The sequence below is a fragment of the Dama dama genome, chromosome 5 (assembly GCF_033118175.1).
Source record: "Dama dama isolate Ldn47 chromosome 5, ASM3311817v1, whole genome shotgun sequence".
Classification (NCBI taxonomy): domain Eukaryota; kingdom Metazoa; phylum Chordata; class Mammalia; order Artiodactyla; family Cervidae; genus Dama; species Dama dama.
This window is the reverse complement of record NC_083685.1, coordinates 15,319,049-15,346,122: the sequence shown is the minus strand read 5'-3', so window position 1 is coordinate 15,346,122 and position 27,074 is coordinate 15,319,049. Positions and strand designations below refer to the sequence as shown.

The 27,074-nt window shown below is 47.5% G+C and overlaps 1 protein-coding gene across 1 annotated transcript in view; it reads left to right on the top strand.

The window, feature by feature from the left end:
* The window catches only part of KSR2 (kinase suppressor of ras 2), a 417,713-nt gene extending 391,535 nt beyond the window's left edge, over nucleotides 1-26,178 (top strand). The window contains exons 15-19 of the mRNA XM_061140846.1: nucleotides 13,900-13,996; nucleotides 14,946-15,079; nucleotides 19,374-19,505; nucleotides 24,917-25,046; nucleotides 26,041-26,178. Of these exons, the coding sequence (XP_060996829.1) occupies nucleotides 13,900-13,996; nucleotides 14,946-15,079; nucleotides 19,374-19,505; nucleotides 24,917-25,046; nucleotides 26,041-26,178 (631 nt within the window). The remainder of the gene's footprint in view (nucleotides 1-13,899; nucleotides 13,997-14,945; nucleotides 15,080-19,373; nucleotides 19,506-24,916; nucleotides 25,047-26,040) is intronic.
* Nucleotides 26,179-27,074: the final 896 nt, after the last annotated feature.

Here is a 27,074-nt window from a genome sequence, read left to right as displayed (position 1 = left end):
TCTTAGGAGGCAGCATGGCTCTGTGGCTGTGAGCCCACGGTTTCATCTCGGACAGGTCTGGGTTCCAGCTTAGCTATGCCGGTCGAAGCATGGCCTTGGGAAATCCCATCCCCCTCCTGCTTTTTGGTTTCCCCATCTCTTCCATGAAGGACGAGACCCCAACGACTCTAGAAATTTCTACACATATTCTCTTTCCCTCTTCCCCCTTTTCTCCTCCCCCTCTTCCCTTCCTCCTCCTCCTTCTCTTCCCAAGGGTGGAAAGGACACAACTATGTTATGGGGTTACACACACCACTCATCTGTCTGCCCTGTCTCCTTTACCAGCCCCACAGTCACTTTGTCGGACTGAGTGAAGTGAGGCAGAGAAGGACAAATGCCATATGATAGTGCTTACATGTGGAATCGTTAAAAAAAGGCGGGGGGAGGTGGGTACAAATGAACTTATCCACAAAACAGAAATAGAGTTACAGATGTAGAAAATAAACTTACGGTTACTAGGGTGTAGGCGCAGGGAAGGGATAAATTGGGAGACTGGGATTGACATGTACATACTACTATAAGGAGATCAAACTGGTCAATCCTAAAGGAAATCAACCCATCATTGGAAGGATTGATGCTGCAGCTGAATCTCCAATACTTTGGCCAACAGGTACAAATAACTGACTCATTAGAAAAGACCCTGACGTTAGAAAAGATTGAAGGCAAGCAGAGAAGGGGACGACAGAGGATGAGATGGTTGGATGGCATCACCGATTCGATGGACATGAGTTTGAGCAAGCTCTGGGAGTTGGTGATGGACAGGGAAGCCTGAGGTGCTGCAGTCCATAGGGTCACAGAGTCGGACACGATTGAGAGACTGAACTGAGCTGATATATAAAATAGATAGCTAATGATAACTTGCTGTACAGCATAGGAACTCTACTCAATACTCTCTAGTGGTTTATATGGGAAAAGAATCTTAAAAAGAGTGTATGTATGTGTATTAACATTTACTTTTCCATACACCTGAAACTAACACGACATTGTAAACTAACTAGACTCCGATAGAATTTTTTAAAATATCAAATAGTCAAATTCATCTTCCTCATTAGGGATGCAATTTTTTCAGAGGGAAGGAGATCCATTGGGACTTTCAGATAAGGGCCAGTCACTGTCTGTGTGCCCTGACTGGGCTGTAAACCCTGTGCAGAAGACGGGGAGCAGGAGACTGCCTTCTGCCCCGAGAGTCACAGCCAGAGAGGCTTCCAGGCGAGGCTGGGCTCCTGGGAGGAAGAATTTGGTTCCCACTCTGCTTTCTCACTTCAGTCTGTCACCCATGCAATATTTTCCAAACCGTCTATAGCATAAACATGTGTCTAGTTTCATTTAAGTCTGACTCAAAGTTGCTTTTTTCCTTTTTTCTCATTTTGCAAAAGTAATACATGTTTATCGGAGGAAAATTAGGAAAGAGAGATAAGCAGGGAGAAAAAATTTCTTGCAAAGCTTCTAATCCCACGACCTGGGACTAGGCCTTCTAACACCCTGGAGTCTATCTTCTCTGTGAGTTTTAATGCATATGAATTAGGTGGTATATGTATACACTTTAAAAACAGTCATTCAGTTGACTGTTCAGTTTACAAAAATGTGGTTCTGGTCAGCTGAGTTTTGATATCCAGCCCCGGAGGGAAGGACCTGGGTTGGTCCAGTTGTTTTGTGCCATGGGGAGACTTGGGCAGGGATGAGACCTGAAGCTTCCTTGCTGAGTGGGTCTGGTTTGACACATAGTCAGTTTCATGTGCTGAGCTGGTAGGGAAGACCTGCTTTGGCTTGGAGCACGGCTGTCCCAGGTCCCACAGGCGATGGGAAGAAGGAAAGTGGTTGGAGTCCCTCATTTCTTTGTTAATCCATTCACCCATTCTAGAAGCACTTCCTGAGCTCCTCCCCAGGCCTGGCCCATGCGTAATGCCCACTGGACTTGGCTTGCATGGATGCATCCAGAAGCTCTCCAGATCCTCTCCCATGGTCTAGCTCCCTGAAGCCTGCCTTGCTGGTCTTTGGGTGGCAGCTGGGAATTCTCAAACAGAAGCAACAGAGTGGGTGATGAGGCCAAACATGGTCTGGCCCTGAATTGAAAGGGTGGAAGGAGAGGCCTAGAGTTGGGAAGGGAGGGAGAGTCTCAGCTCAGTGGATAAACAAGGGTTTCCAAGGTCAGCTCCTCAAAGCTGGACTCTGCCAGTTCCTGCTCTGTGAAAACATCCTTTCCCCAGGGGATCTTAAGAAATCCTGGAAAGATGATTTGAGACTGGACTTGGGTCCTGATCCTGTTGCCCACTGACTGTGGGCCCTGGGCAGGTTACTTAACCTTCCTGCACATAAATGTTTCCATTTGTAGCATAGAGCCTCCCCTCCCATGCAGGCTGGCTTGACAGGGTCTCAGCTCAGCACCCAGTGGAGAGACCACCATCAGCTCCAGGCAGCTAAGTGTACCTAGAGATCACACTCCTACTCACACAGATAACCAACCCTTTTCCGGAATCACTTCGCCTCACAGTTCACAAAGCACTTTGAGTTCCAAAGATTTCAGGTAACTTGCCCAAGACCACACAGCTAGGAAGGGACAGGCTGACTCATCGCCTCAGCTTCCTCATCTATACAAAGGGAATAACCAGATCTATTTTGCAGAGTTATTAGAAGCATTCAGTGTGATGATGCCTGGGAACCTTTTGGCTCTGTCTTGGTCCCCAGGGAAGCCTCAGGTAGATGGTTATCTTCCTAAACGTGACATTGCCTGCCCTCCTTAGAGAGATTAGATCAGGGGCATTTGATTGGATGTTGCCAGAAGTCACTCCACAGTCCTTGCCCTGAAACAAAGGAACAGGATGTGGTTGGAAGGGCTCCCTGCTACGCACCCTGTTCACCTGTTCACGGAGGCACCCTCTCCGTCCTCATGGTCTGCCTGACCCCACATGTACTTCCTCATTGCCCTCATCATCACCTACAATTATACTGTGTGTCTGTCATCTGTCTCCCCCACGAGAACATCAGCTCCATCACCAAGGAAATGATTGTTTTATCTTGTCACTGCACATACCTGGCCTGTGTGTATGTGTGTGTGCTCAGTCGTGTCTGACTCTTTACGACCCCATGAACTGTAGCCCTTCAGGCTCCTCTGTCTGTGGGATTTCCCAGGCAAGAAGGCTAGAGTGGGTTGCCATTTCCTACTCCAGGGGTTCTTCCCAACCCAGGGATCAAACCCGTGTCTCCTGCATTGCAGGCAGATTCTTTATTCACTGAGACACCTGGGAAGCACCTCCCTGTTAATACCTAATTGGCAGGAGGGGAAGGTTGTCAGGCCTAAGGATTAAATAAGCCCAGATTTCCCAGAAGTTAGGACAGGTACCACCAGCCCCAGATAATGTTGAACCACTAGTGGGATCATGATTTTCTTTCTTAATTTTCTCTCTATCCTTCTGGTGACATTTAGGAGAAACTTTTCACTCACTTCTGGTGTTTAATACCTTCCTAACCCTTACTTTCGGAATTTTCTACAGTTTATTGTGATCCACACAGTCGAAGGCTTTGGCGTAGTCAATAAAGCAGAAATAGATGTTTTTCTGGAACTCTCTTGCTTTTTCAATGATCCAGCAGATATTGGCAATTTGATCTCTGGTTCCTCTGCCTTTTCTAAAACCAGCTTGAACATCTGGAAGTTCATGGTTCACGTATTGCTGAAGCCTGGCTTGGAGAATTTTGAGCATTACCTTACTAGCGTGTGAGATGAGTGCAATTATGCAGTAGTTTGAGCATTCTTTGGCATTGCTTTTTGTTAGGGATTGGAATGAAAACTGACCTTTTCCAGTCCTGTGGCCACTGCTGAGTTTTCCAAATTTGCTGCCATATTGAGTGCAGAACTTTCACAGCTTCATCTTTCAGGATTTGAAATAGCTCAACTGGAATTCCATCACCTCCACTAGCTTTGTTCATAGTGATGCTTTCTAAGGCCCACTTGACTTCACATTCCAGGATGTCTGGCTCTAGGTGAGTGATCACACCATTGTGATTATCTGGGTTTTTCCAGTGGTCATGTATGGATATGAGAGTTGGACTGTGAAGAAAGCTGAGTGCCGAAAAATTGATGCTTTTGAACTGCGGTGTTGGAGAAGACTCTTGAGAGTCCCTTGGACTGCAAGGAGATCCAGCCAGTCCATCCTAAAGGAGATCAGTCCTGGGTGTTCATTGGAAGGACTGATGCTGAAGCTGAAACTCCAGTACTTTGGTCACCTCATGCGAAGAGTTGACTCATTGGAAAAGACCCTAATGCTGGGAGGGATCAGGGGCAGGAGGAGAAGGGGACGACAGAGGATGAGATGGCTGGATGGCGTCACCGACTCGATGGACATGAGTTTGAGTAAACTCCGGGAGTTGGTGATGGACAGGGAGGCCAGGTGTGCTGCGATTCACGGGGTTGCAAAGAGTTGGACACGACTGAGTGACTGAACTGAACTGAACTGAACCCTTACTTGCTGAACATTTAAACAAAAAGAGGAGGCCTTAAGTTTCAACCATTTGGCAAGCCATGATGCCAAGCAAGGGTTTAATTTTGCTTTTTAGTGGGTTTGTTTTCATTGTATGTATATTTTTACATTTATTTGGGGCTAGAAATTCTGACTTCCCTTCTGATAATTATAAAAGGTAATGACAAATTTTCTTTCTAAAGTACACTTATTTTTCAGAGACAGTGCACCTAAAGGAAAACTATTAGCAAGTGATAAATAATATGAGCCAGCCAATCTGGCGAAAGTCTTTAGGTGGTTTTGGGATGATTGCAACATGAGGGGTACTGAGTGAAATCCTCACTGAACTTTAGGTGATGCTGAGAAAAGATACTGTAGAGTCTGGGAGGAACATTCCTTGGATGTCTTTGGATAAAGTCAGAAGGGCAGGTCTTGGGCAGTGGCTGGACCACAGAGTGTGATGAGAGGCAAAGGAAGCAGCCAGAAGTTTTTGCAGTGAACTAGAGGCCCAACCCTCCCCAGCTGGATGCCTGTGCCCCAGGAACACTCCCTCCCTCAGAAGACACATACCAGGGAGGACAGACTGTCACAGTCAGGGGCAGGGGCACCTCTTAAAATGGACAGGACCCCCATCTCAGTCCTTGTAGGGCCCAGAGCATTCAACACTTGGCCTCTCTGAATTTAGCAAAATCAGAGAGAGGAATCCAGTGAGGTGGAGATTATAAGCTTCCTTTTCCTTCCCACTTCTCCAAGCATGGCAGGGTATCAAAGGCTGGGGTGGGGTTAGGGGTGGTGCATTTGCAAAAATAAATGAAAAAGCCGAAGCCCTGCTTTCAAGCACTGCTAGTTCCTGCTCTGCATATTCCGAGGCCTTGAGGGTCCCTGTCATCTTTCTTGTCTGGCTGGGACATGAGCCTTCCCCAGCCAGCCCCTCACTTAATGGAGCTCTATACCTCTTAATTTCCTGAATGCATGTCGGGTTAAGCAGGTGACACACAGCTGGCATTTCTCACTTGCTTTCTGGCATTTCCCATTTTTATGGGAAAGCTAACCTGCCTTTTATATATATATATATATATATATATATACAGACCCCGAGTCCCAAGGTTTAATACCCTCGGTGTTAGATTCACAAAGGACTTGGAAGTTAGAGAATGCCTGCGGCTGGAATTTGATAGAGCAGCAACTTGTCACTGGGCGTGTGATTTATTTGCTCAAGGGAAGGAGGAAGCGCAGAGGGCAATTAAGTGGGTTTTGAGTTTTGAGAGATTGGGGATGCTGAGAAGTAAGTGAGGAGGAGGAGCAGCTGAGGGGTTGTAAATCCCTTCTGACAGAACCCAGTGTTTTTAAAATAATAGCTGACTTTAAAACCAGCTAAAATCAGGCAGAGCTGAGGATGGTTCCCACCCAGCTGTTTCTTTTATCTGGAGGATCAACACTTGGGGAGGGCAGACACCTCTAGATGCTCTCTAGAGTCCGACCATATGCCTGGGCTATGTGATCGAGTGTGCTGCATTGGTCCTGCCTCAGGGCCTTTGCACCTGCTGGCCCCTTAGCCTGGAGGCCTTGTCTCCCAGATTTCCACAAGGTTTATTTCTTTTGTCTCAGCGTGCCATTGCCTGGAGCAGCTTTTCCTGAGGGTCCTAGCTTAGAAGGTTCCCAGCCCCACCATGTTTTTCCCAATGAGTTCATTCTGTTCATAGCACTCATTCCTCTCATCAATTTGCTGGCTTACTTGTTTATCACCTAAATTCTCCTCTATCCCATCAGACCGAGATGAAGATGGGTCCAACTCACTCACTGTATCTATTACACCTAGAACACTACCAGGTCCACATGGCAGTCACTAAAGGGATTGTGATTGTGAACTCTGGGTCTCAGTAAAACAAGATTGGCTTGAATGACAGGTCTCAAAGTGGGGTCCCCAGATCACCCGCTTTATTAATAGCATCACCTGGGAACTTATCAGAAAAGCACATTCTCAGGGCTTACCCTGGACTCCCAGAATCTGAATCTCTTGCGGGTGGGAATAGCCATCTTTGTTTTCCTAAGCCCTTCCAGGGGGATCCTCATGCACACTCAAGTTTGTCAGCCACTGCTCCAGTGCTTAAATACCTGTGAGGTCCAGGCAGGTGGTGTCACTGCAAGAAGTGGACCAGGTGTGGCAGAGGAGACCCTACGCGCCCTGTCGAGGGACATTCAAATGTAAGACCGAGCCTGCCCAAAAGTCCAACACCCCTTCCTTACTAAAAGGACCAATTGTTACTTTCATCCAGAGCCCCTTAGAACTCCCAAAAAAAGCCCACAAGCAAAACAAGCCAAGAAAAGTAAAGATACAGGACCCTGAGAAGGTGTTTTTGTTTGGTTGGCTGTGATGTGGATGCTCTGGTGGGGATCCCATACCCAGGAACCCTGAAAGAAGAGGCCTGGCCATGGGAGGCACCCGTAGCATCGCATCTCTCCATCCTTCAGAAGCTTTTGTATGTTGGGAGGACAGCGGCAGCCAGGTAGGCTAGGCCCTGCCCTCGTCGCGTGTACAGTCCAGAGGGAGAGACGGCCCGTAATCAAAGACTCCAGCTGACCCATGTGCAATGGCAACCACAACAAGGGCTGCAAAGATGGAGTGCCTGGTGCCACAGGGTCCGACGGGAGGAGGGGCCTGGCTGGGAGGTTTCTGAGGCCAGATGGGGAGAGCGTCGCAGGCCGAGAAGATGAACCGGCGGGCAGTGGCCCTGAGCTAGGCTGCTGTGGCTGGAACTCCGTGAGCAAAAGGGGTGAGCCATCTTCAGGGGCCAGACTCTGCAGGACCTTTCGGCACTGGAGGAGTCGGGTCTGTGTCCACTGTTGGGCAGTGGGAAGCCATTTTAGTGGGGGAGTGACCTGGTCAGCTTTGCATTTTGAAGCCGCCACTCAGAGTTCTGGATGGAAAATGAATTGGGAGAGGCAGAGTGGCCATGAGGGGCAGCATGGTCATCCAGACAGGCTGCTGCTGCTGCTAAGTCGCTTCAGTCACGTCCAACTCTGTGCGACCCCATAGGCGGCAGCCCACCAGGCTCCCCATCCCTGGGATTCTCCAGGCAAGAATACTGGAGTGGGTTGCCATTTCCTTCAGCATTATTATTAGTGGTAATATTAGAATATTATTAGACATAATAATATTAGAAATAACACTAACATTATTAAGCATGATGTGAGCCATGTTCAAGGAGTACACTTTCTGGCCAGTCGCTGGGCCAAGCACTGTACTTCCGTGATGCCATTTCCCCCTCATAGCCCATCTGCAATATGACTTACTACCCCTGAGTAAGTTGCTTGCTGCAGTAAGATTACCACGAACTCAGTGGCTTGGAACAACAAAAACGTATAGCTCTGAAGGTTGGAAGTCCAAAATGGGTCTCACAGGGTTACAATCAGGGCTTGGACAGCACCTCATTCTGTTCAGGGAGGGAGGTGGAGGTCCTAGGGGAGAACCTACCCCTTGCCTTTTCCAGCTTCTCTTGGCTGCCTGCATCCCTTGGCTTGCAGCCCCTTCCTCCATCCCACAGCCAGCAAAGATTGATTGAGTCCTTCTCACGTCACGTCACTCAGCCTCCTCTTCCATCCTCATCCTCGGATCTCCCTCTGCCTCTCCTTTGCCTCCCAGTTCACTTGCTACCTTCCCTCACTCAATTCTTGCCTTCCTTTTACAAGGACCCTTGTGATGACATGTTGGGCCCACCCTGATCCTCCAGAGTAATCTCCCCACCTCAAGAACCTTAATTCAATCACAGCTGCAGAATCTCTTTTGCACGTAAATATTCTTTGCACATGCATGCTCTGTAATGTCTGACTGTGCGACTCCATGGAATGTAGTCTGCCAGGCTCCTCTGTCCATGGAATTTTCCAGGCAGGAATACTGGAGTGGGTTGCCATTTCCTTCCCCAGGGGATCTTGACACGGGGACTGATCCCCTGTCTCCTGCATCTGCCATGTCTCCTGCATTGGCAGGTGGATTCTTTACCACTGTGTCACCAGGGGAGCCTGTGGATATCTTTGGGGGACTGGTACTGAATTGACCAGTTACCGGTGGGAACACAGGTGAGCCACAGTGAGTCCCCAGGGGTGTGGGCTCAGAGGGGGCAGAGATGGGCTGGGAGCCGGTCTGTCAGTCTTCAGAGAAGGTTGCCTCCCACCCCCACTCCCCACCATTCACACTGGCTTGGCTCCCTGGCTTTCATGGTGAGGAGTTTGTGGGAGAGAAAGGAAACAGCTGCTACGGTGTTCAGATTTCTTTCCCAGTCACTGTTTTGGCAGAATGAGCCAGTTTGGACAGAGGCCCTTGGAGAGAAACCCACTAGATGGTTTTATCTGATCAGTTCTGACAAGCCTCTTTTAGGCCGGTTTACAATAGAAATCTTACACTTGCCACACCAAAGGTTTACTGTGTCACCTGGGATGTGGGATCAAAAACAGCCTTCTATGAGCTGCCTGGGGCCAGGGCTGGGAGGGACAGTGACTTGTAGATAAGATGGGAAATTCCCAGTCCTTGCTCCTCTTCTAGGAGAAACACGATCTTTGTTGCAAAGAGAGATGCTGTGTGTACACTAACTCTTGGGCCTACGCTCCAGAAGCTAGAGAGGTTCTAAATATATCCGTAAGCCTCTGAAACACCTTCTCTTGACCTCCGGACTGACTGCTAGCAGTGGACCTCATTAATCTTCATTGCCATCGGTGATGTTAGTAGCAATATTACAGCCACCATTTACTGAGGGCCGATGATGTGTTGGAGCCTGAAAAAAATTGTTAAGACTCAGAAGATGGGAGTTAAGAACATAGACCCTGGGGCCAGCCTGCTTGGGTTCAAATCCCAGGCTGACTTCACCTCTCTGAGCCTCATTTGCAGAAATGCGGCTGATCCAAAACTCGATGAAATCAAGGATGCCGTCGACTAGAACATGTGTCATTTCTTCTATGTTCTCCAGAGAAAGGCAGTGCCTGTGAAACTGTCACCTGTCCATGAATGCAAAACGCATTCTGATTTCAAAGATGTTCGTTACAATGTGAAGAAATGCCCATTGGAATCAATGAAACACCAAGAGAGTACCCACCTCCTGGGTTCTTAGGCTTAGACTGGCATCAGGCACATAGAAAGGGCTTGGCCCGTGTTAGATGGTATTGCTACTATTGTCCCCATTTTACACATAAGGAAGCCAAGGTTGGAGTCACTTTCCAAGGTCACCCAACAAGCCATAAAGGGTAGAGTTGGAATTTGGATTCCCTCTGCTCTGTGTCTCTTTCGTGGCCCCCGAATCATGTCCAGTGCCTGGGCATCCGCACCATGGATGCTGTGGCTGTGTGTCCCTGACACAGGTCCTCTGCCTCTCTGGGTATCTGCGTCCTCACCTGTAAGAGGTGGGTGACAAGGTGGACCCTGCAGGGATGCTGAGAGGAGGCTGGGAGTGAGATAGGTCCCACACGTGCTCAGAAAACCATCCCATCCTCCCTTCCCTTCCCCGCTGTGCATCCGCAAGTGTCTTTTAGGGCACTGGCATTAGCCACAGAAATCCCACGCTGAGAGCAGTTGCTGTGGATACTTGGACTGGCCTGCCTGCACTGTTGGGGCCTCAGCCACTCACACGCCTGCCCAGTGCCTGTCCCGGCTCAGAGCTCAGCCCTCAGCCTACCCATACTCTCACCCAGCCACCTGTACACACCCGAGCAGGCACAGCCTGGCTCTCCCCTTCCCCTGAAGGCACTGTCCCTCTGGACTGTGTGAAGCATTTAGAAATGGATACCTGGGGTGCCAATATTGGCTGAGATTTTATCTCAACACCATGTGTTAATGGTTCATCTTTTCCTTGCTGATTTTTTTTGAATTTATTTTTAATTGGAGGATAATTGCTTTACAATAGTGTGTTGGTCTCTGCCATACATCAACATGAGTCAGCCATAGGTATCCACATGTCCCCTCCTTCTTGAACCTCTCTCCCTCCCACCTCCCGCCCCATCCTACCCCTCTTGGCTGTCACAGAGTACCTGATTTGAGCTTCCTGTGTCGTACAGCAAATTCCTACTGGCTATCTATTTTATATATGGTAATATGTATGTTTCCATACTCCTCGCTCAATTCATCCCACCCTCTCCTTCCCCACTGTATACAGCAGTCTGTCCTCTACGTCTGTGTTTCCATTGCTGCCTTGCAAATAGGTTCATCAGTACCATCTTTCTAGATTCCATATAAATGTGTTGATATACAACATTTGTTTTTCTCTTTCTGACTTACTTCACTCTGTATAATAGGCTATAGGTTCATCTACCTCATTAGAACTGATTCAAATGTGTTCTTTTTCATGGCTGTGTAATATTCCATTGTATGTATGTACCACAGCTTCTTTATCCATTCACCTGTTGATAGACATCTGGGTTGCTTCCATGTCTTAGCTATTGTAAATAGTGCTGCAACAAACATTGGGGTACGTGTGTCTCTTTCAGTTTTGGTTTTCTTGAGGTATATGCCCAATAATCACTGACTTCTTTTAAAGTAGATTTTTTTGGAAGGATAATGTATCTACCACAGTGTTCATATCCTAAGAGCTCAGCCTGATGAATTTTCACTAAACACACATCCGTATAACCAACATCCCCATCAAAACACAGAGCATCACCTGCCCCCAGCGCCCCTCACGCCTGTTCCAGCCTCCACTGCTGTGCTAACTTGTAGCACATAAACCAGTTTTATCTGCTTTTGGACTTCATATAAATGGAATCATTCCGTGTTTGTGTGGCTTCTTTTGCTCAGCATTTGTTTAGAACTTCATGTCTTTTGCAATTAGCAATCATTTGCTTATTAATAATCCAGTATGAATATATTTTGTTACATGGATACATCATCATTTTTCTGTTGGTGGACATGTGGGTAGGTTCCAGTCTGGGGCTAATATGAATGAATTGCTATTAACATTCTAGAATATTCTGGTACATTCTGGTACATGTCTGTAGGTCAATGTGAATATGCATGCCTGGTGGGTACATGCTTAGGGAAGGAATTGCTGGTCCTGGCTTATTTGCATATTTCACTTTAGTGGATGTGCCAAGTTGTGATCTTACCAACTGATATCCTACCAGTCTCTGTGTGTGTGTGTGTGTGTGTGTGTGTGTGTGTGTGTGTGTCCACGGGGCTCCAGATGCCCTAAGGTGGAAGGAGAAGCACAGACTTTAGCAGCTGCTTCTGGAAAGGAGGGTGTGAGCAGGGGAAAGGAGACAGGGATGGACATTTGAATCCTGCAACTTCTACACAATCACCCTGAGAGTCTAGGAGTCTCGGAGCCTGTTGCAGTTGTTCACCATGCTGTCTATGGTGGGGACGTATAATATTTCTTCTGGCGGGTAATCAGCATAGGTGACTATTCAGGAACAGCATCTCTGGGCAAGGGAATCCACCCACGGTCTCCACCATCCTGAATACTTAAATGTGACTTCGGTCTAATTGGCTGTGCAGCCCACTCCCCCCTCCTCCACCTCGCCTCCGGCAGCCACAACAAACACACCGCCTGAGACAGCAAGAGAGGACAGCCCTGAGTCACCATGGCTGCCACCCGCCAACAAACTGGGCAGCCTTGGACAGGAGAATCAGCCTCTCTGTGAGTCAGCTACCCTGGGAATCTCACCTCAAGCAGGTGAAGAAACCAACTGTAGTCGAAGATCATGAGTGATTATAGGTAGCATGATGAGTAAGTGGATAGATGGGTAGATAATACATGGACAGACCAATGTGACGTGTATATAAATATATAATTCTTACATATATATTTGCACACAAGTATGTGTGTGTATGTTCACCATTTTATTGATCATTTACCACCTCTCATAATAGCATTTCATGAATAGTGACTGTATTGGGCATGGAGAATTGCCTACACCCTTGACACACCCGATTTCATGTGATTCTCCTAAGAAACCTTATAAAACCAAAATCTGTATTGGCCCCATTTTACAGATACTGAAACTGAGGCTCAGAAAGGTTAACTCTCCTGCCCAGGGTCACACATTACAGACAAATGACGGTTCTAACCAAATCTGACACTAGGCCCCTGTCCTAACCACTGTGGACACCAATGAGAGAGATCTCTCTCTCATTCAGTCCTCATACTAACGTTGTGGCTAGGTCTCCTTAGTTCCCTTGATAGATGAGGAACCTGAGGCCCAGAGAGGTTAGGTAACCCACTGAAAGATACAAAGACACATGGTAGGTGAAGAGCAGAGCCCTTCGGAGACCAGGGTTCTGACTATAACCACATGATCTCAGCTAATTCTAGCCCACAGCAGGGCTTGGTAACTACTAAAGCAATGAACACAATGCCAAGAACATTTTAGCAGTCAAGTCACAGATTAAAAGAAAAATTCATGCCATCATTTTGACACAGAAAACGAACGTTCCTAGTGTCCTTCCTGCTTCTTTCAGCCAGTAGTGGGTGCGGTGAGCGAGATGTGGTCCTAGGGGCTGGGGATGCCATGGTGAATCTAGAACTCATTCATTCTCTCATCCATCTGGTGACTGTTCATCGAGTGCATGGTCTGTGTGCACCAGGAATCATGCTCATTGCAGAGGAAACGGATGGATAAACATGCCGGCGATTAAATGAGGTGTTACTGTCACTGTATAATGTCCTTTTTCATCTTGTCATTCATCTTGAACCACTGGTCCTCAAAGTAAACTCAATGAGGCTGAAAACAGTTTGAAAATCCTCTGTCTAGAAGGCATCTGGTTTGGGGGAGTGTTACTGGTGTTTACACACCCCTGTCCAAAGGCTTGAATGTATCATTCACTTAGTACACATCAGCGATGGCTTTGCTGGTCTTTCATCACTGTCCCCACACACCAGTGGCTCCTGGCAAGTGATGGCAACTGGGATGAGGGGCCAGCAGTGCCCTGTCTGAGTGCTGTCTGTGGACTCCCACACAGAAGTTATAGGTTTCGAGCATATTTTCACCTGTGAGAGCCTGGGTTAGACAGTACGTGGCATTCCTGCTTCTGGGCTAGGCTAGACTCTGAAGGTATCCTTGGATGCCGAAGGGGGCAGGGGGAAGCTGGTGAAGATCCTGAAGAACCCCAAAGGACTTCCTCCCAGACCTGCATCCCAGAACCAGAATCAAGGTCCAGTAGCAGGCTTAATATCTCACAGGCGTAATAGTGGCGTGTCCACACACGCCCCACTCTCTATGTGTCACTTTTTTTGTGTGTGCTGCACAGCTTGCAGAATCTTTGTCCCCCAACCAGGGATCAAACCTGAGCCCTGGCAGTGAAAGTGCCAAGTCCTAACCACTGGACCACTTGAGAATTCCCTCTGTGTGTCGCTTTTAATAGCTGTTGTGGGTGGCCCTTACCTTAACAATTGCCAACCATTAATTTTGTTCTTTTGCTTTACAGCCTCTGTAAGGGCCGGACACTCTATTCTGTGGTGAGAGACGCCAAGATCGTCTTGGATGTCAACAAAACGAGGCAGATTGCCCAAGAAATTGTGAAGGTACCGTCGGGTCTGGGGCCTCTTCCCTGAACCTCAGAAAGACCCAGCCGCATCCTGAGACTCACGGTCTGGCTTCAGACCAACAGTTTGGGCTTAGAAGAAATTAAACTTGACCTGAATGACACCAGGCCATGTGTGTGTAAAAATTTTGCTGAAACAGCCATTAGAGATGGTCAGCCAATGTTTGGTTTCCTTCTGGTGTCCCGTTGTCAGGATAATTGGGTGTGTGCAGGGACCAGGAGGCTCTTCTCATTACTAGAATTCCTTACCCCCTGAATCCTTGAATTCCCATGAGTGTAAACCATCTCTCTCCATAGCTGCTGGGAAAATATCAACTTGTTAGGTGTTGTTTGGGATTAGAACAAACGGGAACATCCTGTTTTCTGGTGGGTACCTCGTGACTCCGTTGTATTCAGGTTTTTATTTTCCATTGGATGTGTTAGGGCTGAACTTCAAAAAAGAAATAAAACTGTGACTGCTCGTTAAGGCAAAAATAGAAATCTAGGTATTTCACCCTTGAGCCTGACCTCCCATAAGCCCTTCTCCATGTTCTTGATTATTGCCTCATGACACGTCTCTTGAGGAACATAAGTGAATTTCTGCAGTGGTGTGGAATAAGATCTAAGGGATTCCTTTCTCTTAGGGGCCCTCTTTTCAGATTTGGCCCTGCCCCTTTCTCTCAGGGGAGATCTTCCCTTGCTTCTTCTTCAGGAAGCAGAAGCACTTAGATGGAGATGGTTTTGCTATGATCTGAGGCTGGTGGCAGATTTCTGCCTAGGGGACCCTGCCTGTTCCCACTTGCCATGCCTTCTCCACCCTACTTGCAAGCCTGGGTGTCTGGGCCCCAGGTCTGCAGCTGTTCAGCGTTTGTGGTCTCATGGAAAGGCAGGGCGTGTGAACCATGAGCCCAGGCCAGGCTACAGTGAGCACACAGGTGTGTCTCCTGCAGGGCATGGGCTACCTCCACGCCAAGGGGATCCTGCACAAGGACCTCAAGTCCAAGAATGTCTTCTACGACAACGGCAAAGTGGTGATCACAGACTTTGGGCTCTTCAGCATTTCCGGGGTGCTGCAGGCTGGCAGGTGAGTGCTGGTTGGAAGGGCCCCGAGGGGTTCTCGAGAGGTGGCGGTCAGGGGATGGGAAGTCACCCAAATGGCTTTAGTGACCTAGACATGATACTGGACCTGAGATCGTTTAACCGAGGGGCAAGGCTGCTATGCCCGTGGTCAATGCTGGTGCCCAGGTCAGGCTCCGAGTCCCACGGGGCCTGTCTTGGAAGGGGTGCCTTTGAATGGACACAGAGCTTCCCTCAGTCCTGCAATGCCCTTGCCCTTGAATTTCACCCGAGGACTCTCTCCTTACTCCAAGCACGCACATGGAAGTTGGACTCACCCAAGCACCCTTGCTCGGTTTTTATATGAATTCCTTCATTTTAGTGCAGCTGGAGTATAGTTGAGAGCAAGAGACTTAAAGTCAGACCCACCCAGGGCCTAGTGTGGCTTGGCCACTCATTAACTGTGCCTTCACGTTCCTGCAAGAAAAATGATGGGTATGATGATGCCTACCTTAGGGTCTTTATGAGGGTAGAGTAAGATAGCACACAGCGAATGTCCAGCACAGCGCCTGGAGCACATCAAGCACTACAAACAACAGCCACTGTGGAGCTGTTCTAATTAGTATGAATTTGCATATACCTCCCCAGTATCACCCAGGAGGATCATTAACTATTGTTAAGTAATTAAATCTTAGCCACCACTCACGCTGGAGCAAGCTGCCTTGAGCTGACCAGTGAAGAAACAGCTGGGATCCCAAATAAACAACCCATAATTCCAAAGGTCTGCCCTTTGTAACTTTTAATTTGGAGAGTTGTGCTCACGCGTGCGCGCGCACACACACACACACTTTAAACCCAGTGTGTTTTCTCTAATCATGCCTCTATAACAAATGGTATGCCTCTCCAGAAAGACAGCTTTGCACCCCCCTCCAGGCTTCTCTATTTGTACTCCTGTTTCAGCTGATTTGGGGAATCTCTGATCTCTTTGAGGTATGCCCCAGGAGCCCCAATACTCCTCCTGGCACAGTGAATTTTGTTCATGCTTTATAATACTTTGAATCTCAGTCAGACCATCTGAGATTTGGCGAAACCTGATCGTGCTGTTCTTTGCGATGCAGTAACAATCAGAAGCTTAAGGGTTTGTTTGTTTGTTTTCAGATATTACTTCACCCAAAGAGATTCATCTTCCAAAATGATCTATAGTCCCTAAGATAAGAAAATAGGGAGACAGGAAATTAATAGATAGATGGAGAGGGTTATCCAGGCAGAACCTAAGAAGCCAGGAACTCACTGAGGGTCCAGTTTCCTGGTTGGGGAATAGCTTTTTCCATCACCCCAAGGCCAAGGGCAGAGAAAGCAGTTGGTGATGTCACTATGAACCTAAGTACTTAGTGTCGAGACACGAAGAGGCTCAGCAGGTGTCTTTTTTAACCTAGTTCAAGGCTCTTAAAAAAAAATCAGATTCTTCCCTCCTGGTGGCAGGTCCACACTCATCCTCCTGGCCAGTGGCTTTTCCCCCAAGTTGGGGAAAGCGGGGCAGGGCCTCTGCTTTTTTCCCCATTAATTCATGGTTTTCTGAAGCCATAGACTGAAGAAAAAGCAAAGAGAAATGGAATGACCTTCAGCTTATTCATGGAGGCCCCATGTCAACCAGGAAGAGAAGTCAAATCAAGGGCAAGATGGCTTCAGGCCTTGTCCCCCAGATAGCACCCCGCCCCCAACCGTGGCCCAGTCTGGTTATCAGTGCAAACCCAATTAGTGTCACACGGGGCCAGGGAACCCTCAGTAGCACCTCCCCACCAGAGACCCACATCACTTGGCTACCCAGGAGGAGCCATCAGTGCCTGCCTGTGCTTTTTTCCCTGTTGCTGGGAAAATAGGGCTTAATTCAGAACTTTGCTCCCAAACGGTGCTGTGGAATTCTTGTAGAATTGTGGTTACGAGTCTAGTTGCTGGAGTTTTAAAGACTAGCAATCAAACGGACCTTAGTTCTTTTCACTTTTTATCTCCGTGGCTTTGGGAGGGTCACTTAAGCTTTTTGGGCTCCCCACGTGGTTCAGTGGTAAAGAATCTGCCTGCCAATGCCAGAGAACATGGCTTTGATCCCTGGGTGGGGAAGATCCCCTGGAGAAGGAAATGGCAACCCACTCCAGTATTCTTGCCTGGAGAATCCCATGGACAAACTTGCCTGGAGGGCTACAGTCTATGGGGTCACCAAGAGTCGGATACAATATAGCAGCTGAGCACACGCACACACTCAAACATTTTGAGGCTATTGCCTCACCCATAGAACAGTGGTGATACCCAGTTGATTGTGGGCGCCTGAGAATTAAATGGGCTGAAACTCCTGGCATACAGTAGGCACTCAGCAGGAGTTACTTGCCTTCCTGCCCTTCCCTCAATCAGACCATGGGGCATCCACAGTGCTCCATGCCCAGAAAGGGGAGATCAGCCAGGCCTGAGGCAAGGGTGAGAGTCACAGTAAAAGTGAGCACATTCTGGACATCCAGACAGACTCCGGGGCTTCCCTGCGCCCATCCCCAGCATTGCTTTGCCTACAGCTGTTCTGCCATCATTCAGAAAAGGTGTCATTTAAGATGCCAGTGCTATCATGCCAGCCACCTATAGTGATACCCATAATGAAGACAATTTGGGTTGGTCACTGATAGGCCCATCACCAGGGGAACAGGACAGCCCAGGGTGTCTGTGCCAGGCCTGGGTCCCAGCCCCCTGCCAGGCATGTGCCTACATCCACCCCAGGATGATGGTTATCGAGTGACCCAGCCTTACAGTTCCAAAGCTCCACTGCCCCAGCAAGTCAGGAGGAGGCAGAAGGGGCTGTTGAGTGAGATGGGAACTGGCAGATTTGTCCTTCTGGCAGCAGCATCCCACCCCACACAGCCTGGTCATGCCAGGAGAAGGGCAGCTGGCCCAGGACACGACCCCTCTCTCTTGGATGACGTTCTTGCTTTGGACTCTAACCTCCATTCCATTTCTGAGTCCTCAAGGCGCAAAAACATCCACGGGGAATAATGATGTCCAGGAATCATGTAGCCCTGGCAGCTGACCCAACCCTTCTCCTTTTCATTCTTGCACCAGTCATCTGGAGTTCAAGTTCATGTGTTCATTTCACAGATGGGAAAGTGGAGACTCAGGTCTGTTCAAGGACACACAGCTAGTAAGCAGCAGATGGGCCCTTAAACCCCTGCAGGTGTCCCCGATTCTAGAAGCAAGAACTCATTGGACCCTGTGAACTAATGGTTTGTTTGTTCTTTTAATGAATGGATTTGAGTCCTATTTTCTAGCAGAGGATGTGTTCTATCAGATCAGCCAATACACATGTTCCCAGCTGAGGTCCAAGGAGAGGCTGCTATGCAGTCTTGCTTCGGCTCTCACTTGGAGGCGACCAGGGAGGGACATGGGAGTGGGTGGTGCAGTGCAGGGCAAGAAGCTCCAGCTTTGGGGCCAGTTGGATGGGTTTTGCAATTCTGCCTCCCTGGTAGAAGGGCAGCCTCAGAGCAAGTCACTTAATACCTCTGAGCCCCATTTTCTCTTGTGCAAAATAAACTAGACGAGGATGAGTGAGTTGTTTTTAGGATTTAAGATTAATGTAAATGAGACACATGCATGCAAGTGTATATATTGTATATCTCCTCCAGGAGTATTAACTCAGTCGGTTCAGTCTCTCAGTCGCGTCTGACTCTTTATGGCCCAGCACGCCAGGCTTCCCTGTCAATCACCAACTCCCGGAGCTTGCTCAAATTCATGTCCATTGAGTCGGTGATGCTATCCAACCATCTCTTCCTGTCACCCACTTCTCCTCCTGCCTTCAGTCTTTCCCAGCATCAGGGTCTTTTCTAGTGAGTCAGCTCTTCGCAGCAGGTAGCTAAAGTATTGGAGCTTCAGCTTCAGCATCAGTCCTTTCAATGAGTATTCCAGACTGATTTTCTTTAGGGTTGAGTGGTTTGCTCTCAGTATTCACTAAGCCAGTGTTTACTGAAGCTCTGTATAGAACATAAGTGCCATGAATAACGAGGACCAGCTCTATTTGTTCAATGAAGATGGAGGAGGGGGTGCCTCAGTGGGGAAGGAACAGGATGACGGTTTGGGTGTTGAATGTCTCTCTCCAGACCATCCTGTCTTGTACCTCCCACTGGGTCTTGGCCTCAAGTACAAGGTCAGGTAGTGCCTGATGGGGAGCACAGGGCAGGGGAGGAACGGAAGAAAGCCAGCAGAGATGGTCCAGGGACAGCAGTCAGTGATGGAAGACCGGTCCTCTCTGGGCTGTGAGACAGGGCTCACTCTGTGCTTCACTTCTCCAGGCGTGATGACAAGTTGCGTATCCAGAACGGCTGGCTGTGCCACTTGGCCCCAGAGATCATCCGCCAGCTGTCTCCCGACACAGAGGAGGACAAGCTCCCCTTCTCCAAACACTCGGATGTCTTTGCACTCGGGTAGGTGACCCAACCCAGGCTCTTCAGAGCCCCAGCCTGGGCAGAGGGGCACTTCCCTTTTGGAAGGGAAAGGCATCTGTCTGAAGATTTCTGGGTGAAATTATGGGGGAAGGGGTCTGAGCGGGCTGTAGTAGAGAGACCATAGCAAACCTCCATGCCTGGTTTCTAACTGATGATGCGAACATGGCAAATTGCCTGACTCACTCATTCATTCACTCTTGCAATAGCTTTGTACTGGGTGCCTAGTATTAATGAATTGTCAAAAACTTAGTGGCTTAAAAAGACATTTATGATCTCAAGTCTCTGTGGTCAGGAGTTTGGGAGTGGTTCTGAGCTGGCTCAGCATCTCACATGAGGTCACAGTCAAGATGTTGACCAGGGCTGGAGTCTCATCTGATGGTTTGACAGCTGAGGATCTGTTACCAAGGTGACCACTCACATGGCTGTTGGCAGGAGGCCTCAGGTCCTCACCCCCAGGCCTTTCCACAGGCTCAGTGGCAAGAAGCTGCACTGCGTTTTATGGCCTGATCATAGAAATTATATATAGTCACTTCTACCATACTCTGTTTGTTAGAACCAAGTCAGTAATCAAGGTGAGGAGAATTAAGCTCTACTTTTTTTTTATAAAAAGGGGTATCAATTTGTAGACATTTTAAAACCAGCATAGGTTCCCTATTCTCTCTTGTCTAATGGAAGACAGACAAGGAAACAGTTGTTTTTACAAAATTCCATGATAAATGCTATGCTGAGGATAAGCACAGGACTGTGGGAAGAAAGGAGGAACTAAATCCAGTCTGGGAGATCAGAGAGGACTTCCTGGAGGAGGGGACTCCTGAGCCTGTGTTAAAGCATAAGTAGTCCAGGTGAAGGTAAGGTAAAGTGTTCCAGATAGAAGGGACACATGAAAAGGAATAAGGGTGACAAGGAACAAATTGTCCACCATGGAGGACACTGGGGAGCAGGGCAGGGGGAGGAAAGAGAGCCGATGGATGGAGAATCAGGGGGGGAAATGAGACTAAGGTGGTGAGATGAAAGCCTAGAGAGGAAAGAAGGCACTCTGCAGGGACTTAGAGGCTGAGTTAAGACGTTTTCATCTTCAGGGCACTAGGGAGCCACTGATGGTTATTAAGCAGGAGAATGACGTAATCACATGTTGAATTTTAGAATAATCTCTACTGTGCCAAAAAACAGGAAGGAGGAGGACAAATGGGGCCAGGTGACCAGTGCAGGGGGAGACCCCAAAATTCTACACTGAATCAGTGCCAGGGGAATGAAAGCTGGGATTGGACATAAGAAGCAGGATTTGGGGAGTGGAAGTGATAGGGCTTGACTGTTGGTTTAAATGTGGGTGGTGCCAATATCTTCCTGAAACAACTGGGTAGAGAGTAGTGTCCTTTGCCAAAGTAGAGACCCTGCCTTGGGTGGGGCGCGGGGTGTACCAGCAAGGCAAAGAGAGCAGATCTGGACACAGTGAGTTTGAGCCACCTTGGAGTCAGCCGACGGAAGCAACCAGAAAGCAGCTGAATCTACGCATTTGAAGTCTGGGGACGAAGAGCGTAGGACTCATCAGCAAAGACAGAGTAACTGCAGCCATGGGAGAAAATGAGTTGTCTTTGAGAGTACAGAGGAGGGAGAGAGGCTCCAGGGCACTGTCCTAAGATGGAGACCCCGGCACTCCAAAAAGATCCACCAGGAGCCTCATCTTACCTTGACCGTGGGGGGGCGGTTGCCAGGACTGGCGGAGATGACGCTGGGGAAGCTGTTTGGGAAAGCTGGAGGCTCGCAGATATGTGAAGTTAGATTTTAGCACCACCAGGAGCTGGTACAGAGACCATCTTCCACGGAGAAGCACCCCCACTGTGTCCTCTCCATAAATCAGGGTGGGGGCGGCATTGCCTGGCACATCAGGATTCTCGCCATCTGTCACTTGGACCCCTTTAGAGGCTGTCACTTGTTCCAGCTAGTTTATGCCCAGATCTTTATCTAGTTAAATATTGTTATCTGAAACCAAATTGCAGTAATTAAATTGGTATATTTTAGTATCAATTTAGCAAAAGAAAAAAAAAAAAGAATGTAGTTAACAAAATGTACCCAAGTAAGTAATTGGTTTTCCACTGGAGTTTTAATCTTGAGCAATTTTTTTCCCCCTTAAAGCAAGTTTCTCTTGAAAGTTAGGTTTGAAAGGAAGTTTTAATGAGACCTTTATTCCTGACACTGCTGAATTCCGAGGGACCTGGTGCTCTTAGTTTCCTGCCAATTAGGTGCATCTTGTTGCTTGGGAACCTCATGCTGGGACATGACTGGGAACAAAAATGGATTTTTTAAAGTGTGTTGAGCACCGTGTTAAGCTTGTCATGGGCACTGTCTCAGGGCATCTTCAGAAGTACAACTTTGAAGCAGTTACCACCGTTCCCAACTGACAGATGAGGAAACTGTGGTTCCGAGTGGCTCCGTGACTTGCCTTACAGTAATTAACCATGGAGCTGGGAATCGAGCTCGGGTCATCCTGACTCCACAGTTGGAGCTTTTAACCAAAGAGCCCCCAATGGGCTTGACAGTCATTTCACCACTCAAAGCCCTACTTCCGTCAGCCACAAATCAAAAGTTAATGAAGCCACTGTGATATTCTAAGGACTGAATGAGAAAACATCTGTAAGGCACACAGCACAGGGCCAGGCTTCCAATAGTCTCCCTTCTCCAATTCACATGAGCAGTGCCTACTCTGTGCCTCTATCACCAGGCCCCAACCATCAACTATAGGGTCGCCCTCCCTAGTACTTCACTGCCCCGGTTACAAAGGACCCGCAAATAGGACAGTGTGTAGGTTTCCCAGTAGAGCAGGATGGCCAATGGTGTGATTCTATGGTCAAATGGTCTCAACTCTGGCTGTGACCTCTCTCACAAGCTATGTGACCCTGGGTAAGATACATAACCCTCCTGAGCCTCAGTTTCCCCAGCTGTGAAATGGGGCTGATAACAGCACTTCTTGTTTTCAAATGTAGGTTTTTAACCTTCTTCCAGTATGAGGAGGCCAGTAGATCAGGAAACTTACCATTGGATAGTTTGTTATTCACAGCTCCCAAAAGGAGGGGGCACATTGTCCCATGCAGGGGCTCATGGGCGGGTACCAGGGTCAATCAAGAGGCAGAAGGAGCAGGAAAAGAATATAGGCAAGAGCCATTATTGTGGTTTCCCCAGGAAGGAATGGATGAGGCAGGGTAAGCATATTTAAGACTGGCTGGTTTGACTAACTTCAGTGGGCACAGGGTCTGGGAGCTGTCTTGAGTAGGACAGGGGAATACCAGACCTGAACCTGAGAGCCTGATAGAGGAGATGGGGGACAGAGCTTTGGATTGGTTAGTTTGTATATGAAAATCACCACTTACAGGTCAGCCCTTTACTGTCTCTAGAAATTGGCTGGCCCTGAGAGGGGCAGACCCTCCAGGGTCAGCAAGACCCCAGGTACCAAAGCATCAGAGTAAAAAGGCTTGCTTAATACACCTCCTCTATAATCATAATAAATACAAAGGGCTTAGATTAGTGTCCAGCACAGAGTGAAAACTCAGTAAGTGTTATTGTTTATGATGATGATGACTAGAACCATCCAGCACCTTAACTTGAGAACTTCCTGGCCATCTGACTCAACAGCCCAACACCTGAGCATCATCACCCATGCCTGCCCCAGATGGGTGAGGTTAGCAGGGGAGAGAGGATGCTGAGAGGCGGGTCCCTAGAAATAGCTGGTTTGATACAGTCCTCTATTAGCCCAGTTAGTAAAGAATCTGCCTGCAATGCAGGAGACCCCCGTTCCATTCCTGGGTCAGGAAGATCTGCTGGAGAAAGGGATAGGCTACCTACTGCAGTATTCTTGGGCTTCCCTTGTGGCTCAGCTGGTAAAGAATCTGCCTGCAATGTGAGGGACCTGAGTTCAATCCCCGGGTTAGGAAGATCCCCTGGAGAAGGGAAAGGCTACCCACTCCAGTATTCTGGCCTGGGTAATTCCATGGACTGTATAGCCCATGGGGTTGCAAAGAGTCGGACACGACTTTCACTTTTCATCATTAAAAAGGATGACCAAGTGCTCCATATTCTTTAAAGCAAATTTACATAAATTATCTTAGGTTAGAGGAAAGATCATTTCCTAGCATTGTTTCAGATATTCCCTGAGTTGGGGAATCTTCTCAGTGAGTTGAGACCTATCCCCATGGTCCAGCTCAGTGATAGCCCAGCATCCTCTGAACACCCCTACGGCATCCACCATGGTCCTCACTGCTGCCCACACCTCTCCCAGCATCCCTTCAGCACCACCCAGCCCATCTCCCCACCCATCCCATATGTGCTGCTCACTGAAGCAAGCCGTGGTTTCTTCAGTCATTACCATATCATGATGTATGAAACAGACGATAACATAGTTGATCCCTTTAGAATAATCCCAGCATTGGGTTGTTCTGATATTCAGCCTCCCAGATAAACATTCTTCCACTGCAGTTTTATCATCGTTCTCATTTGGCAGGTGAGGAAACCTGGATTCAGAAGGGAAGCAACCCACCCAGTGACATACTCCTAGCATAGAACAGAATCAGGACTTGAACCCTTCAAGGCAGTCTGGTCTTCAGATCTTTATTTTTTCTTTCCATTATTTCACAGGAAGGTTCCTTCTTAGAAAACACAAATATAATAGAAAAAATACGTCCTTTCTATTACTGAGAAAAGACAGCTTGCTTACATTTTGCTGTGTTGTTATTAATTCTCTTTATATCCATATATATATGGGTATACATATATCAATTGTGTATTATTATTATACATTATTATATACATATATCAATATGTATATAATGGTTTTTAAAAGTGTAACACATCTAATATACAGTTTTGTGTCCTGCTTTTTTTCACTTAAATTTATATATTTAGCATTTCTATGTCAGCAAAATTTCTTTAAAATTTCCAATAATAAAGTATTGCATTTCATTTTAATGATTTACCATCATCCCTATAACCAATTCTTGTTGAACAGTTTTGTTATTGCTACTTTTTTTCAGTGTCCTATATAATGGTGTATAAATGAATTTTTGCTTATATCCCTTATTTTCTCCTTAGAATCATTTTCTGAAATTACAAACATGGGGCCAGAGATCCTAGCCACATTATATTAAACTGTTCAGTTTCTAGCTTTTGATTCATTTTAATTCAGGCACCAGAGAAGATATCCTGGGATAAGCATGACTTCTAAGACATCATGAAAGCTTAAAGTACATCTTAGGTAGCAAAACAGCTGTCCTATATGGCAGAAACTCAGGGGCCAGTGTGATTAGCCAGCAGGCTGACTGGGTGGGTGTGTGTTGATGAGGGGACACAGAATTGCAGGTGACATATCACCCTAGCATCCCCTTAACAATGTCTGCCCACAGGACTATCTGGTATGAACTCCATGCCAGGGAGTGGCCTTTCAAGACCCAACCAGCAGAGGCAATAATCTGGCAAATGGGCACAGGCATGAAACCCAACCTCAGCCAGATCGGCATGGGAAAAGAAATCTCGGTAAGTACCAGGATGGTGCCAGGTCTGGGAGATGAAGGGAGAAGTAGACACAGTTCTAGGCACTCCTTTTCCTACATGTTAACGTTGCAAATGCTTCCTTGGAGGGTGATGAAAACGCCAGCCCACAGCCTTGTCAGATAATGATTTGGAGCTTCGAAGGCAAAGCTTTCAAACTATGCCTGCAATTCAGTTTCCTACCATCAGGGTGCAGTACACTTGGCCAGATTTTTCCTAGCAAGGGATTGCTGAATCTAGTAGAACCAATGAATCCCTCTTTTTCTGTTATTTTTTAAAGATATATATATTAAACTATCACCAATATCAATTATTCTAATTTTATTTAAATCTACATAAAAAGTTTAAGGCATCATCCAACTCAGAACAAGATGCACAAAAACACAGAAGCCCGAGTATAAATTAATAAACATCCTCCGAAACAGAGGAAGAATCCTCTGTTGATCAGAAAATAGATGAATCAGGGAACGAGTAAGTATCTGGTATGTTTTTTAAGGATTACCTGTCTCTAGATTTCCTTTCTCAGGTGAGGCGATCACTGGTAGAGTAATTTTCCCCTCTGAGACTTTCAGGGGCACTTATAGTATTAGATGTGGATAGAACCCTCAGGATCATCCTCCTCCCTTTTGAGAAAATTGCCAAGAGACTCCTTGGGGAGCACTATTAATTTCAGTGTATCCCATTTCTTCTATAATGGGATTTACCTAGTTTGCTATATAGGCTCAAAAAGTGGATAAGTAAAAGGATGGATGATGTATGGTTAAATAATGCATGGCTGGATGATAAATGAAATGTAAATACATGAATTGAGATAGATAAATGGATAAATGCACAATAGGTGAATGTATGATGGATGGATGGATGGATGGATGATAGTGGAATCTGAAAGTGGAACAAATGGGTAGACAGATCCAATGAGATGCCAAGGAGTAATCAGCAGTTACTATTTACATTAAATCATCATGTTGGTTCCTTTTAGGACATTCTTCTCTTCTGCTGGGCCTTTGAACAAGAAGAAAGACCTACCTTCACCAAGCTCATGGACATGCTGGAGAAACTGCCAAAGCGAAACCGCCGCCTGTCTCACCCTGGACATTTCTGGAAGTCTGCAGAGTAAGTGTTCCTTCCCCCTTAGCATCTCTTCCCACTGCTCTCTCTCCTGTGGCTTTTGCCACCTTTTTGCTCCCCTACTCCCAACTCCTCTGCCAACTATCTCCTTTCCGTGTACCCACCTCCCTCCCCTACACAAGACCCTTCCCCACTGCGTTTCTGTTCAGGGGGGATCTCCTCTGGAATCTGGGTCCTAGAGGTGTCCACACAGGGCACAGATCCCAGTGACTACCATGGCTATCTCATTACCCATCTCTTCCTGATGAAGGTTGACACCCCAGTGTATCTGAGTATCACATGGTAAAGTGGTACCCTGAACCCACCCAGCCCTACATGTCAGCTATTCATCAAAGTACAGAAGTCCTGGGGAGTACCTATTTCATGGATGATAAACGTGTATGCGTTGTCTCTGCCCTATTCCTGTACTGATGGCAGGCATGACTAATCTCACTCAGTGATACTCATGAGCAGTTACTTAGAATCAGCGCATTGATGCCTTTCCTGGCCATTCCAGATTTGGTCTAACTCCTTTTACACATGGAGATACTGTGGCCCACAGAGACATTCAGCAGCTCACCCATATCTGCATGGGGTGTTGGTGATAGAACTGGAGACACGGGTCAGGCTCCAGTTCTATAATTTGGAATTTGCTCTCCCTACAACCTCAGCCCCTACAGACTCCTTACTCACACTCATCTGGCCTTGAGATGGTTACTCCAGTGGTGTGGTGCTTCCAGAAGCCACCTGGGTCAGCAGTGGATTGGGGGAGTGCTTGGCTAAAGTAGGCGCAGGATCTGGGCCCTGTCTAGGGCTTTGTAATCTGCAGAAGGTCCCAACCAAGAAGTCTCAGTTGCAGCCGACACGTCCCAAGGAGGTGAGCAGCTAACTCAAAACTCGCCCCTG